Here is an 18,311-nt window from a genome sequence, read left to right on the forward strand (position 1 = left end):
GAAGAGTTTTACATCTGAAATACAGAAAACTGGACGATGACATGCAGCTTTGCATAACGTATTTATCTGGATCATATGCTTAGCACAGTTTTTCCAGAAGCCTGTATTAGTATTAGTAATAGTATTAGTACTAGTATTAGTATTAGTATTACTGGTAATGGGAATTACACCCAAGGATGCTCTACCACTAAGCTCTTTCCCCGGTCCTTTTTATTTTTCATTTTGAGGTAGGATTTTGCTACCTTGCTGAGGCTGGACTCAAACTTATGATCCTCCTTTCTTACCCTTGTGAGTCACTAACAGGCATGCACCACCACATCTGGTTTTCAGAAGGCATGGTCACCAGCCAGTTTCATCTGGGAAATATATTTCCACGAGGAAATTATTCCTACATATTTGATTAAACTTGAATAATCAAGACTTAGGGTAGGACTGTGAGCCCAGAATAATTCAGACAGTACTCCTTTAGACTAACATTTTAAAACTAAGAATGTGATCATGTAGAAGTTGGATGAATGTTAAACCAAATACTTTTTATGAATAATAGAATCTTTTGGAGACTAGAACATTATAACAAAGGATTTTAACCATAGTGAATAAATATTCCAAAATGAATTAGCTATCTCTTAGAGCATTTTAAAATGTTAAATGGGTGATTTGACTGGGAGGAAAAAACAAACAAAAAAAAAGGTCAACTTTATAGTTAGCATCAAAGTTTCAGTTTATTATAAAACTGTTATAGTATGTTTGGTTGAATATGGAGGCAAATCATTTGTATTAACTATTCTAATTAATGAAGAGGAAAATACTTGTTAAAATTTAGAGGCCCATGCATCTAAAATATATATGGCATGCCATTATTTAATTATATTTTAAAGAACCATTTTAATTAGAATAACATTATTCGATTTTCTCCTATTTTTCATAGTTCACATCCTATAATTACTATTCTTAAATTATTTAACAGTAATAAACGACTGAATTAAAACAAGAATTATGTTACTACCCTCCACTCTTAATCATTAGATTTTTTAAGGTATGTATATATTATCATTAAAATATATTAAGAACTTTACTAAAGTAGGGCATTCAAGATATTTCAAGATATTTTTTGATAAAATTTACCTTTTTTTTTTGATAAAATTTACCTTTACTGCTTTATAAAATTACTGATTATTTTTACCATATCAAAACAGCAGCGATACCAGGCACAATGGTGCACGCCTGTAATCCCAGCGGCTCCGGAGGCTAAGACAGGAGGATCGCAAGATCAAAGCCAGCCTTAGCAAAATCGAAGTGTTAAGCCACTCAGGGAGACCCTGTCTCTAAATAAAATACAAAATAGGGCTCAGTGGTTGAATGCCCCTGAGTTCAATCCCCCGTATCAAAAAAAAAAAAAAAAAAAAAGAACAACAAGGATGCTTTTAAATCCTGTATTTTTTTAAAGTAGTCACAGCCTAGAATTAAAGCTATAAAGATTCATTATTTGGCTTCTTTTTTGCAAAACAAATATTGTATGTAAAATTCAGATCTTCTTTGCACCAGTCTTCTTTTTCTCTAGATAACCATCAGGGTGTAGTGTTAAATATATGTTTGGTTGATAAATATGCATATATTTATATATATATGTATTTCATACATCCATGACTAATATTTTGTGTTGCTTTGTAAGCATACAAGTGGAATAGTCTATGAATCATTGTGTACCTTGAGTTTTTTATGTCTCTATCCATTATTGATACATATGTAGATCTAGTTTATTTTTAAACTGCTATAACACCTCTGTCATCCACTATTAAACTATTTAGCTATTCCAAATTAAAATTTTACAGTATTATGAGAGATAATGATAATAAACATTACTTATTTTTTTAAAAGAGAGAGAGAGAATTAATATTTAGTTTTCGGCGGACACAACAACATCTTTGTATATGGTGCTGAGGATCGAACCTGGGTCGCAGGCATGCCAGGCGAGCGCACTACGGCTTGAGCCACATCCCCAGCCCCATAAACATTACTTATATGTAATGATCAAACCAGAGTGATTGACACACATCTGTGTTGGGAATATCCAAAGTACTTTCTACTAGCCATTTTGAAATATTCAACTAATGGTTATCAATCATAGTTATCCTACTGTGGTATAGAACATTAGAAATTATTCCTCCTACCCAACTGTACCCTTGTTCCCATTAACCACTCTCTCTCCTTCCCTGCCTTCCCCTACCCATCCAAGCTCTCATACTTTGAGATAAACTTTTTTATGTGGTAACCACTCTCTCCTACTTTGAGATAAACTTTTTAGCTCCCACATTTAAGTGAGAACATGAGGTATTTGTCTTACTTTGCCTGACTCATTTTATTTAACATATTATTCTCCAGTTCCATCCATGTTAACAATGATCTTCTTGCATATGTCTCTTGGTTCACACATATATGATGCTGGAAAATGCATTTTTAGAAATGGAGTGTTTATGTAATAATGAATGTGCGTTTTTAATTTGTCTAGATCTTGCTCAGTTTCTTTTTGAAATAGTTCAGCAATGCACCCTCTTGAACATTGTATAAATTTTAAAGTCACTCTCCTTCTTCTTCCCTCCCTCCATTATTATTCCTCCCCGACCTCTTCCTCCCTCTCCATTCTTTGTCTCTCTTGCTCAAAATTTAATACTGAGAAGCATCTTGATTTTTGCAAATCTAATGTTTTATCTCATTCTACTTTGCATTTTTTTATTAGTTAGTGGAGCTGAGCATCTTTTTGTATGCAATGACCCATTTGAGTTTTCTCTTCTATTTATATTCTTTGCTCATTTTTCTAATAAATAATTTGGCCTATTCTTTTTAGTTCTATCATTAGTTTTAGGGTATTTTTTTTTCTTTTTTTTCCATTAACTAAATTAATTTTGGAATGTATTTTTTAAATGGTAGAGGTTCTAGTACAATATAGCACAAAGTATCCATATTGATCAATTTTTAGAATATGAATGTTTTAGTATTATAATAGGTTTATAGAAGAAAAACCTTCTATATATGCTATATAGTCATGGATCCCAAATTATCCTAATATGCAACTTAATGATACTAACATTATTTTCTGTTTCCACATTTCTTTTAACGACTGCATTTATTTTTTCTGCAAATATTTATATCTTTCCAAATACACTCAACAAATATTTATGCCTTTTCTTTTTTTCTAAAAATATAAAGATGCAAAAGGTTAGTAATTTCCATTATAGCAGGAGGAGACTTGTCTACAAGATGACATGGTGCCTTTGTAGCAGCATAAAATACATTCCTGTTTGATGCAGAGTTCTGTATTGACCAGATTGCATTGGCTATCCTGGCCTTGTCCCAGGAGGCGTCATATTGGTGTCTTTGATTATCATATTTGTAGCTAAAAAAATGCTTCTTTATAATTATATAGTAGGAAAAGAAAAATAGCTACTGAGCATTTATTACATAATTGACATAAAAGTCCCTAACCTCCCGCCACACCTCTACCACCACTATTTTGTCTCCTGTCTGGAAACACTGACAACTGTTTTTATTCTTGGTTAATCCCAAACATGGTACAAGAAGTCATGTACATATTAATTCAAAAATCCTGGAAAACATCCTTAAAAATATATATCATTACTAATGCACTTTCTTCAGTTAATTATTACAGAGAAAAGTTTGTGATTCCTTCATTTAATCACTTGAATCTTCATAATAAAAGAAGGTTTGAATTAAACTCTCATTCTCATTACCATTTGGCAGGTTAAGAGCAGAAAGAGTGATGTGTATGACGGGATGTTTCCTTAACCCTTCAGAGAACTACTGAATATAGCTCTAAACCAATGATAGATGAAAAAGGAAATTGAAAATGTGATTATCTGCCTAAAGTGAGGGCCATCCATTAGTGCATTTTCAGCAGTTAATCAACTAGCTGTAAAAACGAACATGGCATGTCTGCCTAGGGAGAAGGAAAAAACCTGATAAGTTTGCCAGACTTGGTGGTGTCTGAATTGTTATTAGAGCTTTCCTCCCTGAGGCTTCACGATCTATTTAATAACAAATCAATCTAATCTGTTTTTGCATAGATTTTTTTTTCACTCTGCTATTATGTTACTCCACAATTAAATGGGAAGAAAAACACTCTATAACTGAAGAAGAGAAAATCATCTAGACAGATTTTTAAATATTAAAAAAAAAATCTTACATTAAAAACTACACATACTAACCACCATAAACTAGTTTTGATACACTGTGATCTGCATTAAAGGACTGCTTATAATTTAAGGATGGGGTGTGGGATGTATATGTATGTTTATTTATTCTAGCATCTTTTTAATTGGAGAAGAACAAATAATAGCCAATTATTTTGGAATTCTGTGATGTATAGTCTTTGCTGCAATCTAAGTTAATTATAGGTTGACCTTCCCCAGCTTTAGTTAGATTATCAATAATGATGCTATTTGAGCCACAGAGAAATTTGAAGTAAAATTACCAACCATAATACGATTACTGGTGCTTAAGAAGTACAAAATATGGATGTATATCTATTTTCTGAGCAGCATTAACAATAGCATTTTGTTGTATGTGTTTTAAGTGTTACATATCAAGATGTAATATTTCAGTAAAAACAATTTAAATAATAAGTGAAACAATGTTATGTTTCTTACAAGTGTAATTGCAAAGGCAAAAAGTATATTATTGAATAAAGTAGCACATTAAAAATAAGATACACAGAAAAACAATTGACATGTATATTAATATCTTATTCTACAAATTTGCTTAACCTGATTTTAGGAACTTTTTGATTATTCTTCTTGATTTTCTACATAAACAATTATGCCATCTAAAAAAACCCAAAATAATAAGTCTAGAAGTCAAAATGTTGTGTGATTGCAACCAATGATGAAATAAATAATCTAAACCAATGATCATGGCTGTTAAAATGACCAGATAAGATAGGTGGTGTAAAGTTTGCGATGAATGTATCAGCCTGATTCACCATCTATCTTATGTTGACATCACAAAAATGGAGACAGTCAGAGATTAATGATCTTCAAGTTTGATGCAATGGAAAGTACATACTATTACCTATGATGTATTCTTGCCAAAAAAAATTGCTAAAGCATCTAATATCACCTATGATGTATCCTTGCCAATAAATTGCTCAAGCATCTAGATATTAATATTAGTTTATGGGAAATACAGGAAACAGAGGAACATGTCAAATGACAGTATGTGGATGCATGAATTAGATTCATGCTTCCAGGAATTCTACAATACAAATGAAATAATTTTAAATAGGAAGAGAATAATGGGGGAAGTTTAAAATACATTAAGAGATTTTTAGAGACAAGCAACCATTTACAACAGGTGGACCTTGTTTGGTCCTGATTCAAGCAAACCAACTGTTTTTAAAAGTTGAAACAGGAAATTTGAATATTGACTAGGTGTTTATTGGTATTTAGAATATTTTGTTACTTTTTTGGTGTGTAATGCTATTATGGTTATGTTCTTTTTAAAGTATCTATATTTAGAGATGCATTTAAAGTGTTTATTCCTGAAGTAATAAGATGGGTTTGCTTCAAACTAATCTAGTAATGTAGAGAAAATCATGATGATGGTGAAGATGGATAAGTTTCATCACATGGTCACTTTTGTTAAAGCTGGGTAATAAGTACATAAAGTTCATTATACTGCTTCTATTGTATGTGTTTTAAATGTTACATAACTGATTTCGTTTTAAAAATTAAAGACAACTTTTTTCATTTTTCATAAAAGTATTATTATTTCTTAAAATTACAGGATTTTAATTTAAAATCTGATATTCTTTTCAAAAGATTAAATAAAGAAGACCATTCATTAGCCCTGATTTTTAAATTGTATAGGTCATGAATTTACACAGTATGTTCCAAATCCTCCACAATACCTTTTCCATCAATACCACTGGTTCATTGTGGCAGTGAATGAAGAAGTGGGGAAAAAGGGAGAAGAAAGATTAAGCGACTCAACAGTCTTCTCTGTCATGTTATGAATTCTTACTCCTCTGGATTCATATTTCTAACAAGAGGGATACAGCACACTAAACTTAGAAATTTCAGAGAGTCCTGACCAGCCAATCACCTTGTCAGTTTGCCATGGAGGGTACCTGTTCATTCACTGAACAGTGTTTCTGAACCTACCCCACACATACTATATTTCAGTACTGTTTATAAGACTTTTCCTTGATCTTTCATTATAATCATTCTATCTATTTTTTCTAATAAGCATTTTTTCGGTTTCATTCCCCAATTTGGTAGTTTAAAATTCTACACATTTGGTGGGGGTTTGCAGGGGTGCAGTAAGAAGAAAAGGAAACTAGGGTGGGTAAGGGTATGTGGGACAAATTAGGAATCTATGAGAGTTTTTCAGAAGGGATCTAAAACATTCTAAAACACTCCCCTAGCTTTCAAATGTCTTTCTTGCACAGAAATGCAGCATGTGTTTTCCCAAATATTGACTGTATCCTTATGGATCTGTTTCTTTTTGTGGACGGTTATTGATGATCCTAGATCTGTACGCTATTCCTCTTGTGAATTCACTCCTGCTTTAGCACTAAAACAGCTTCTTATGGTACTTATCTGTGAATAAAGAGCTGAAAATGCTATTATAATAAAAATAGATTTTTTTAATTTCCAGAAAGAAAAGCAGAAATTTAAGAAATTTATGTTTTCTTTTTGTTTTCATAATTTGAATGATTTTTTCTTAGAAATTAACTTCATTCTTCATGAAAGTTAAAAATAAATCCTTATTCAAGGTAAGCAGTGACAGAAAATGAATATCATTCTTTAGATACACACTAAATTTGATAGTATCTTTATATGAGTAGCAAAAAATCGCATGTGAAGAAATCATATGCTTTTGCATATCTAAACTTATCCAGTAAAAATATTTAATCAAAAATTAAGCTTAGAACATGATCTATATATGTGTAAGAAAAATTCCTGCATGTGATTTTCATGATTCTATCTGCTCTGTTAAAAAGTGAAAGGGTTTCCTCTGTGCATTTTCAAACCTTAATCTGGCTAATAAACAAATGTCTCCCAAGGGCCACTTAAATTATCAAGTAAATTTAAAAAGTTAAAGTGAAAGTTTAAAAAAAAATAGGCTTAAAATTCCTTTTAAAAATAATTTTTTCCATAGAGTTTTCAAAGCTTTTTAAATCCTAAGTAATGTACAAAATTAAATTTTATGTATCATATCATAAACCAAACGATTTGAAATTATGAAGAATGAGGGTTGGATACTGGGGTGTGTCTTATTATAGATCTATACAACTTAGTCCTGTGTTAGTGTTCTGCTCAATCTCATGGAGTAGGAAAAAATAGGAACTTTTTCCTACTCCTCACTAGCTTCAGCTTTATTTAAAATTATAATATTTAAATTGTTTTATTCATTTCTGAAAAAAAGAGTATGTTTATGTGTTATTTTTCTTTTATATTTTTGAAAGTTTTCCCTTTAGTTTCTTCACCTTTGGAGGTTCTGGAAGATTAGAAATGAGAAACACAGTAGCATTTTGGCAGACCCTGGACACATATAATTCCCAGTTGTTTTCACTCTTTCAAATGTCAAGTGAGATGTTAGAAAAACCCTTGTTTTCTGCCTTCTACTTTGGCTAGTAAGAGCACCTGTTGTGGAGTGGGCCTCAACAGAAGTCCTGCTTCCTGTGTAATTTATGAGGATGCCAGAGGGGATGTTTGTCTCATTTTTGTCTAGTACTGTATCCTCTTTGATCTTTCCCCTTCCCATATGGTCTTCAGAATCTTTTATTCATAAATTCTAAGTACTGACACAAAATGCTTTTGTCAAAAAACATTTATCATCTTCTGAGATGTATTTACCACTAGTCCCCACGAAGGTTACTTGATGTGTATTTCCTGTTCCCTTTATGTTTTCACTGTGCATCAAATGAGCAGTTTTCTCTTTAGAAGATAGGTCATAATGTTATTTATTTACATTTTAACTTTCCCTGGAATGCATTTTAGACAGGTGTTATAGGGGTTCAAAAATATTGTAGAGTCACATCAAGGAAAGCTGAAATGAAAAAATCATAAAAACAAAATAGGGTCAGGAATAGACCAAAAATACTCACCTCGGTGAATGGTCATGCATCTTACTCAAGCTTGCGAGCAACCAGTGGAAACCAAGATTACACCTATGTGCCATTCTTTGCTGTCTCTGTGCTCGGGATTTCTTTAAAGACTAAAATTGTAAAAGTACATTCTAAGAGAATGGTCAAGTTTGTCAGGTAACATGTGTGTCAGAAATATGTGTATCAGACATGATCTTTGACCTTTCTGGCAATCCAGACATTCAGATCTGTCTTCCCACAGCTGTCCAGTTTGTTCATTCTGTTGTTCACACACTCCACTGGGTTTGCAGTGGACACAGATCAATGCAAATCAATATCTGCAGCAACTCAAGGTTTGTGTCCTCTTGCTGCTGTGTCAGCAGCTGCTGTATTCTATATGAAGGATACCATCTTTAATTCTTGTGCTCTCTGTTTTCTATAACCTCAGTATCACCCTCAGATCATATAAATAATTATGAAAAGAGACCCTTTGCCCTGTGTCATTTGTTATGTCTCTTGGTCCAAATTATAAGTATGTGCCATTGTTAGGGGCAAAGTCATAACGCACACAAAAATAACTAGACTACAATTACAGGTCTCCTGTCATGTTTTCACTTTTCCTGACAGCTGAGATCTTGGAAATAGCCTTTGGAAGAAAGGGGAAGAATGGTTATCCAGATGAAAAGCTAGGGAGAATGGATAAAAAGTCCTTTGCTAGGAAGACAGACATCAACCTCTATCCAAACAGAAAATTGCCCAAGATCTGACTGCATGGTGAAGAGAAATCTAGTCAGTAAAAAACCATGAACTTGGGGGAAGAGTTTTTATTTTTGTTAGGTTGGTGAAGAGGTTCCAAAATGTAGTTAAATACCAAGAATAGCGTTTGGAGTATTATTGCCAAGAAATCCTACTGCCTAGGCTAGTGCTTCTCAGAGCCCCTTAAGGACAGTAATGTGGTAGGTGGATACATCCATTGGCCTTTCAACTCCCCTCTTCTTCAATCAAGCAAAGCAGTTTACTTTCATTGCATGTTTTTTCTACGGACCTTTGTGTTTTAGAATTTCCTAATTAGTCTAGTGGAACAATAAGGAGCTATCCACACCTGTCTTGGGAAGAATAATCATGATATATATATATATATATATTTTTTTAATTTTGTCCACCTATTGTAGTTGTTCTGATAGTCTACAATGTAAAGGATTTCTTAGTCAATCCTTGTCTAACTAAAAGCAATAGATGAGCTCCCTATTTTCCAAATATAGAAAAAACAAAAATAGTTATGATATTTACCTATTGGTGATAATATGAGTTCTTAGAACATCAGAAGAAGGTTTGTAGGTATTAGGGAGCCCTCTATTCCACCTCAGTCTGCCAGTCCCCACTTCTCACCATGCCAATTAATTATTAATATAAAATGAGCTCATGACATTCTTGTTGAGGGTTAGGGCAAGGAGAAATTGCAGTGGATGATTTAATTAAGTAGAGCATTTTCCAAGGATATTCCTGTTATAATAGGAAGTGACAAAATGAAGGTAAATTGTATTAGACTATACGCTTCAGTAGGTATATAATACAGGTATATTGTTACTTGGCACCTGCATAAGCCATTCTGGAATTCCGGAAATTCTGAAAGAATTTCCAGACTATGTTCCTGCATGTTCTACCCCAAAAATAGTATTGGAAGTGTGAAACAGCTTGGTGTGTGAAGCAACCACAAGTACTTGGAATCGGCTAGAATGCAGGTTTGTGTGGGAAAGGGTAAACTAGGAGCCAGTTGGTGGAAGACCTTCTGTGCCATCTGAGATGTTTGAATCTTTGCCACACTAAGATGTTTGCATTTTAACCTCTAAGATGTTGTGTGTTAGCAGCAAGATAATGACATTAGATTTGAGTTTTTGAAAAATCACTGCAGCAGTATCAGGAAGAGACCCTGAAAGGAAGAGAAATTAAAGCCAGGAAGATGAGTGAGGGAAAAGAGTGAAAGAATGATCCAGCCAAAACTCCCTGAGAGGGTGAAGGCCCAGCCCATGTCAGTGCTTATAGAGATGAATTCAAAGCATGTGTGTTTTGACTATTAGCCATGTGCCAGACACTGCCTTTGCTTCTGGTGACATATCTGTGAACATTGTAGACTTTGATGCCCTTGCAGAGCTTACACACTGTTAGAGAAAACCAATAGTAAAATGATTCTTGCTCCTCATTTAAATGACCAGGGGGTAATAACTGAAGAGGAATCACACTGGGGAAAAGAATCTTAATGTGTCGAATAAGATGTATGTTATATATCCAGTATGCAGTTGAGGAGTGAGGCTTGGGATCATTCAGAGGACCTGTTTGTGTTTCTTAGTTTTATGATAATAATAATACCAGTGAGGATTTTAAGTTGCAAACAATAGAATTCTCTCTGCCCTGTTTAAGCAGGTATTGGGTGTCAACTCATAGAATTTCTAGTAAGGCCCAAGAGCGAGATTCTGAATCTGGATGTCCAGAAACTGTGTCCACTGCAAATTTTCAACATACCACTATGTTCTTCTCACATGGCCCCTCTGGACCCTTGCTCTCTGGCTACAGGGGAGTATGCATAGGCAAGTTTCCTGACTCATAATAGTACAAACTATCAGAATAAGGAGGATTTTCAAACACACTGTACCTCTGTAAATGGCCATTTATATCTGTGAATGAAAAAGAATTTCACAAGTATGTGGAATTTTATACTACTTACTACATTATGACAAATGCATAATGCCTTCCTTAAAACTAAACTAATACTTTAGATTAAAATAAATTGCTTTGATTTGTTAATTTGCTAATTTTTGTTGTTCATTGTCTGATCAGACAGTCCCAAACTTATGAATAGATTTCATTCTAAAGGTTGTCAATAATTATTAGAAATTATGAATATATCTTCCCATAGAAACAAAGTTATCCCGGATGATCAGTGCTTGTATTTTTAAATGTGTTCCATATTTCAATGGAAGCTCCTAGAGCAAAAGCTGTTTGGCATCTTCAGAAGTAAAACGGAACCAGGGTGGAGTCACTTGTGGGCACAGTGCCTGAAGATACATTGTAGACATCCAGTATAAGTTGGAGAAGTATTTCTAGGAATAGATTTTAAAGAGAAAGAAAGAAAAAACAAACTAACTAACAGGAAATAAGCCTACATTCCTAACTCAAAGCTGTTTCTACTGTTTCTAACATGGATCTACCTCTAATTGTTCTTTACAAAAAAAAAAAAAAAGTGGGTTGCATTCAGTGACTTGAAAGAACATTTTAAAATTCCATGTATTTATTCTTCAATCCCTGAATCCCAAAGTAGAGAACAATTTGAGAATCGTTTAAAGTAAGTAGTTCAAAAGGGAAATAGACTGTTCTGAATAACATATAATGAGCAGTTATTACACAGCATTGTAGAATTTCATGTGAAGGTAATTGGGCAGAATTATATGCTCTTCAGAATATACCAGGAACTTTCTGCTTATATTTTATCCTTATTATTAGTTTCTTTTCCTAATGGTTTGTATCTTTTACCTTAAAAAGTATAGGGAAAACCGGGCATAGTGGAACATGCCTGTAATCCCAGTGGCTCAGGAAGTTAAGACAGAAGAAACGTGAACTCAAAGCCAGCCTCAGCAATGGCAAGGTGCTAAGCAACTCAGTGAGATCCTGTCTCTAAATAAAATACAAAATAGGGCTAAGTATGTGGCTCAGTTGTTGAGTGCCCCGGAGCTCAATTCCCAGAACCAAAAAAAAAAAAACAGTATAGGGAAAATTAACTTTAACCAAACCTTCCCATTTTTCTTCACTTAGGATTAACTTATATTGTGGTGATCAAAAGCCTTTTCAATTTGTATTGTAACAATATATACATTAAGCTATTCCTGTGTGCCAGGTAGTATATTAGAACTTAATATAGAGAGGTGAGCAAAATAGCCACAGCCCCTGCCCAATTTGAGCAATTAGCCAGAATTATATTTTTTGACTTATAGTTTCAAAGACAAAAAATCTTGTAAAGATAATTCATTAAATTCTGTAAGTTTCAAACTCAATAATTAATAAACTTTCGTGATAGTCCCTAGAAACTTGAAGCATATTAATGACATTTCTGGGTGGCATTTGATGTACCATGTATTTTAATGTTTTCATAAAGCATAATTGTTTTGAAAGGAACACAGTTGAATAGCAGTCTTAGTGCTTAGAAAACTAATTTAGATAATAGAGTTAAGTAATAAAAACAAATTCAAGAAAATTGAAATTAAATGTAGGGAACTACTTTTGAAGCCAAAGACAGTGGTGACCTACTCTCAGGAGCAAGACAAATATGCCATTACTGATATTTGACCAAATTTTTTTCTTCACCCATCAGTCCCTTTTGAAATCAGTTAAGATTACATCTGATGAAGGAACATCAGTGGAGCTCTGGAGAAGATTAACATTAACTGATTGACTCCATTCATTGGGAACATGTCCCCCTGCCTGCAGCTAGCTCAAGGTCCTAGAATGTGAGCTGCTGTGCCTGTGATGAAGAAAAGGCAAATCACACCCAAAATTGAAGTACAGGCAGTTGTGACTTAATCTAGGGTTTTCAACTAGCAAGAGTTCCATTAACCCTTTAAATGACTTGGGGAAAATATCAAGGGGTTAATAGAAATATAGCACAGAAAGGACTTTTCCCTTCATCTAATCCAAGTCCTTTGTTTTATATGGTAGATCCTCAAGCCCAGAGGAACACATCTATTTTGTAAATTTAATAAGAACTCCAAAAATACTTAAATATATATTAGTTTGTTTGTTCTGGTTTCAGGGGGAAAAATTAAACAAATGTTTAAAAAGAAAAATATTCTCCTTTTCTTACCCCTCATATTGGTTGTTTTTTTTTTTCATTTTTACAGAACTCTTTCTAAGCGCATTGTATAACTATATATGTATAATGCAAAAATAGGATCATACCTGTTTTGCTGTACACTGACTGGAATCAGACCATTCTGGGTTTGATTCTAGCATTTCTAGATGCCAGCATGTGTTTTATTTGTAAAATAAATACAATGATGTACCTATTCATAAGGTGGTCGTGAATAATTTAAAGCCCATAACATATATGAAGTGGAGATGATGTATTTGAAGTACTTAATCTACTTAACAAATCCTTAATAATCCAGCCTGTTCTTGCTGTGTTCTAATCCACTGTCCCTCTCATGCCATAATGATTGGGTCAGGGCTGGGAGAAATAGGCACACCAAAATGCTTTTATGTTCAAAATTTTAAATACATATGCTATAAGCAAAGGAAAATACATAACTAAAGTTTTATCCTGACTTGTAAGATCTTATTTTTTAATGTAAAGTTTTGTGAAATTCTTTAATTTTATAAGGCAACATTTGCTTCAAAACTGACCCCATTGACTTTTATGTTAATTGTAGTGTCTAATGGTTTCCTTTGGAAATAAATAAAATAAATGAACTTCTTAAATAGCCATTTGGGGTTCTTAAAGTATATATGTTGTATCTAAAATTTTCATGTTATCACAAAAATAGTACAGTACATCATTTCAGTACCATGAATATCACATGTAGTTGTGACGTTTTGTCTTATTCAAGAAAAAACAATGGGCCTTAATTTCAAAGTAAAAATAGTTTGTCCCAAATTGATATGGAAGAGTAAGTACTTTGTAAAAATTAATTTACTTAGAGGAGTGATTTTAAAATTTTTATTTGAGGTTTTTATACTTTTATATAATTGAATGTGAAAATTAACATGTTTATATGCTAAACAAGTCCACAGTAAAATTTATAACAAGGAAAATAAAGATTCCATCTTTTCCTTCTTTTTTCTGTAGCTCAACTGAGAAGTCATTTCCTTGGAGATCAACAGGTATGATTTTTTTGTTGTTATATAAAAGTATTTTTATGTTTTACATATACACACAAAAGCAATTACTTAGCCTGCTCTTTAATTTACTATCTGCTGGTAAAGTAAGCCAAGCAAATTCGTTGATAATAATAGTGTTGAGCTACTTTGATTTAAAGTAGTAATTCTTAATATTTGTAATATAAAATTTAACATAATTGAATACATTTGTGTATGTCAATTATAAAATTAAAGGCTTATATAGCACCATTTTTAATATCAACCCTACATCTAAAAATTTTATTTTCAATCATAAGGAAACAGAGGATGACTTTGGAGAATAGGATATTGTATAATCTGAGAAAGATGGCAAATCATTTATACAAATCAGGTCTTTTGTTTCATAGTATTTCTCATACTCAGAGAAAAGTTGTTTGAAATGTTCATTTTCTTTGTGTAACCCCGTATAAAATATCTGGTAACTTCTAATTTGGACTAAATACAGTCTGGCAGGTTTTAACCTCTTTTATTATTTTTTTAATCTTAAATTCACCACATACAAAAGATAAATTATCTCTCTATATCTTGAATATTTGATGTCTTATTAATTTTTATTGAATAAATGTTTATTGAGCACTCTCATCATGTGCTGGTTACTATGTCAGATAGTGATGGCTTGTGTCTTCCTCTCCTCCTTAAAGAGTAGACCTTGATATCTAAACACTTTGGCAGTTTCCAAACAATTGAATTGAGGGAAACTTAGATCACCAAATGCCTAGCATCTCAGTTTATCTGCATTTTTTGTTTGTAGTACATACAAGATACTCTGCTGTTTTACAAAGAAGTTAGTTCCAATATACTGTTTATTCAAATTGTCGATACAGTAGAGACATGTGAAAAGCTATCTGAGACTTATAAATTAACAGTTTAGCATAACACAGACCATGAAATAATCCATGGTTAACTGCCAAATAAGTATTGTGTGGGGAACATTTGTAGAAATAGACCACTTCTGAAATAGCTCTGCAAAGACGATGGGCCTGGAGTGCCCCTGGTCTTCACAGGTGGCCACACTGTGGAGAAGGCATAGTCACTGGACAGCAGACAATAGAAATAGAAGTGCCATGTGGGAACTTTTAAAATTGGTTTGGGAGATGGTTAGAGGTGCAAAGTGTGATTGGGTCAGATTGTAGAAATTTTAAATTCCAAGGACCTTTATTCAGTGATCATAAGGAGACCCTGAAACTCTCTTTTAAGCAAAATTCACATAATTTAAGCATTCCTTGTGAGAAGCAGAACTATGAACTGGAGGGAGGAAAAACTAGTGATTAGAAAGCTTATTACAGAATTTGGTATGTGAGACCATGTGGAGGAGGTGATTCCTCAGGATATAGAGGTTGTGTAGTTTGGAGTTGCATAGACAGTAATAACAGTCTATGCAAGTTAGTGGTACCTTTGAAACAACTGGAAGAATCAGAATCGAGAGCCAATTTTACAGGATGGTCTGGATGTGTGGATTTGAGCTAATGAAAGGAGAGCAATTTAGAGCATTCTACAAACATTTATAAATGTGATTACTAAAGAAAGCCCTTAACCAAATGAGAAGAAAATTACTTCTATTAAACTGATGGTTCCTTGTGACTTGATACTTTATTATGTGGTTCAGACATAGGTCAGAGTGCTGTAGGTAAGGGCCAGCTGAATTAGAGAGCAAGGCTGAAATTCAGGGTGTATGTAGGGAAAAAGCTGCCTCTTTTTCTTCTTTGGAGGTATTGAGAGAATGGTCTGAAATCCGACAGAGCCTGACAGAGGGAGTTAGGTGAGATGCACAGTTTTTCATACTTTGTCACAGTATGTAAGATCATTGCTGAGGGCAGGAACCATGTCTTCCCTGTTCAACAAAATGTTCCAAGGGCTTTGTGCATAGTAGGCCTTAGGCAGTTCACCCAAGTGAATGAATACATTCATACATGAATGCATAACAAAGTCTGTTTCACCCCGTCAGGAATATTTGTGTTATATTAGGTTCACAACTAAATTCTAATCTCTTAGAAAGTGTCCCTTTTTTTCTTTCTGCCTCGATGCCTAAAAAACACCCAATCCTCCTCAAGTATTAAAGAAATACTTGAGGTAAATAATTTAATTTAGTAGCAAAATGTATATTTTGGAAGAAATATATACACACAGTTGTAAGTTTTTTTAAACTCCCCAAGAAGTTTTTTTGGTTTTTAACTTGACTTACAATGCACTTAAAACTTTTATAGCCTAGCATGACATTTACCATAGTGTTGCAGATCTTTTTATTGATAATTTGACACATGTGATGCAAATTTAGTTTGTTTTCCTTATATCTTTTTCTATTTTTCTTCTTATTATAATAATTTTATTAAGGCATAATTCTCATGCCATACTGTTACCCATTTAAACTGAATACTTCTGTGTTTTTAATATATTTACAGAAATGTGCATCAAGTATCACAATACATTTTAGAACATTTTCATTACTCTTAAAAGAAACCACATACCAATTTGAGATATTTCTGGTAAATGGAATCATATGAGTGGCTCCATTCATTCAGCATGATGTTTTCAGTGTTCCCTCCTATTATGGCATGTATAAGCATGTTGTTCCTTTTTATGGCTTTTTATGGCTAAATAGTATTAAATAGTATTATGTTGACAAACATAATATAACATAGTATATATAACATAGTATAACATAGTATTATCCAGATTGTTTCTCTTTGGACTATTACAAATAATGCTGCTGTGAACATGTTTCCATTTCTCCTAAGTATATATCTAACCGTCAAATTGATGATCAGATGGCAACTCTGTGTTCCTTTTTTTAAGCAGCTACCTGATTGGTTTTCCAGAGCTACATCATTTTACATTTCCACCAGTAACATAAGAGTTGTGATTTCTCTCCACATCCTCTCCAACACTTGTTGTTATCTTTTTCATTACAGCCATTCTAATGGGTGTGAAGTAGTGTCTCGTTGTGGTTTTGATTTATATTTTCCTGATGGTTGGCATGCCTTTTTTTCTGTGGTTAATTTTTAGTTTCAGTTCTTCCAGCAGTGGTAGAGGAGGACACAAAGCTTGTATCTTAACCTTACCGGCTGCCTTCACTTCAACTTTTTTTATTTCTAAAAATAATTTTCCTCCTAATTCTAAATGTAATAGAGATTGATTCATCAAAAGATATTTAGAAAATACAGAAAAGTATAAAAAAGAATTACTTAAAAATCAGCCTTATTATTAGTCTTTCTGTGCATATAAACATGTTACACATTTTGGGTTTTTTTTTTCTTTTAAGCAAAATTGAGATTATACTGTGTATGCAGTACTTTGCTGCTTTTTTCATATGACATTATATCCTAAATGTCTACCTTTTAATATAAAATTCTTATATAAGTTCATCTTTAATTTTGCACAATTTATCCCAGAAATACATCTTGAGAGCCTTAAACAATCATATACACTTACAAAATAGGTGGGAAAATACCATAGAGGAAAATTTTAGATATGTACCATATTTATGCCTATCCCTATTACTGGACGGTTGGGTTGTTTCTGATTTTTTCACTGTTATAGATAACTGTGGCAGACATCCCTAGATATAAAACTACTTTGATTTACCTCGGGCTAGATTTTTAGGAAGAAAATTATTTAAGTCATGGCAATATTGTTAAGGCTATTGCTATATGTAAGCAAGTTGCTCTCCTGAAAGATTGTATTAATTTTCCCCCCTTCCAGGTATATGAGATTGATACTCCGTAGTCCCTCATTAGTGTCATCAATCGTTAATTAACTAGAATATGTAAAAGTATCCTACAGATTGCCCTTTTCTTTTCTGTTGGAGGGTTAGTGTTTGATTTATAGGAGTCCTTTGTAGCTCAGGAAGAACAGCTATGTCTATCACACAGGGTTTAGTTGGAAAAACAGAACCCATGCTAAGTAGTTCAACATGGGAATTTGATCCAGAGGACTTATAATTGGACAGTGTGGGCTGGAAGTTCTGAGAGATTTACAGGGTGATAAGGCAGCCAAGAAACTAAGGATGCCCAGGAACTACCACCATCCCCACAGCTTAGGCAAAAGGACAAGTGTTTTTGTCATTCCTGGAGTAGCAGTAGGGTTGGGGGTGGGAGTGGAACGGGGTAGTTGTCCAACATTAGGAAGGAGATACAGTGCCAGCCAGAAAGGCTACCTAAAGTGGATCTGGAGAAGCATCTGGCTTCTCCATGAAGCACTCCTTCTACGCACAGCAATCTGTGCACTAGCTCGGCTGAGCTGGAGAGGTCAGTTGTAGGTTTTTAACTACCAAAAAAGCTAGGCAGGCACTGTGTATAATTATGTG

At 33.5% G+C, this 18,311-nt stretch overlaps 1 protein-coding gene across 10 annotated transcripts in view; it reads left to right on the top strand.

Annotated features, from left to right (window-relative positions):
• Positions 1 to 18,311, top strand: part of PKP4 (plakophilin 4) — a 239,560-nt gene that overhangs the window by 142,158 nt on the left and 79,091 nt on the right. For all 10 annotated transcript variants that reach the window (XM_081260642.1, XM_081260647.1, XM_081260645.1 and 7 more), the window contains one exon: positions 13,938 to 13,972. In XM_081260642.1, coding sequence (XP_081116768.1) covers positions 13,938 to 13,972 — 35 coding nt within the window. The remainder of the gene's footprint in view (positions 1 to 13,937; positions 13,973 to 18,311) is intronic.

The sequence above is a fragment of the Spermophilus citellus genome (genome assembly GCF_964194105.1).
Source record: "Spermophilus citellus genome assembly, chromosome: 11".
Classification (NCBI taxonomy): domain Eukaryota; kingdom Metazoa; phylum Chordata; class Mammalia; order Rodentia; family Sciuridae; genus Spermophilus; species Spermophilus citellus.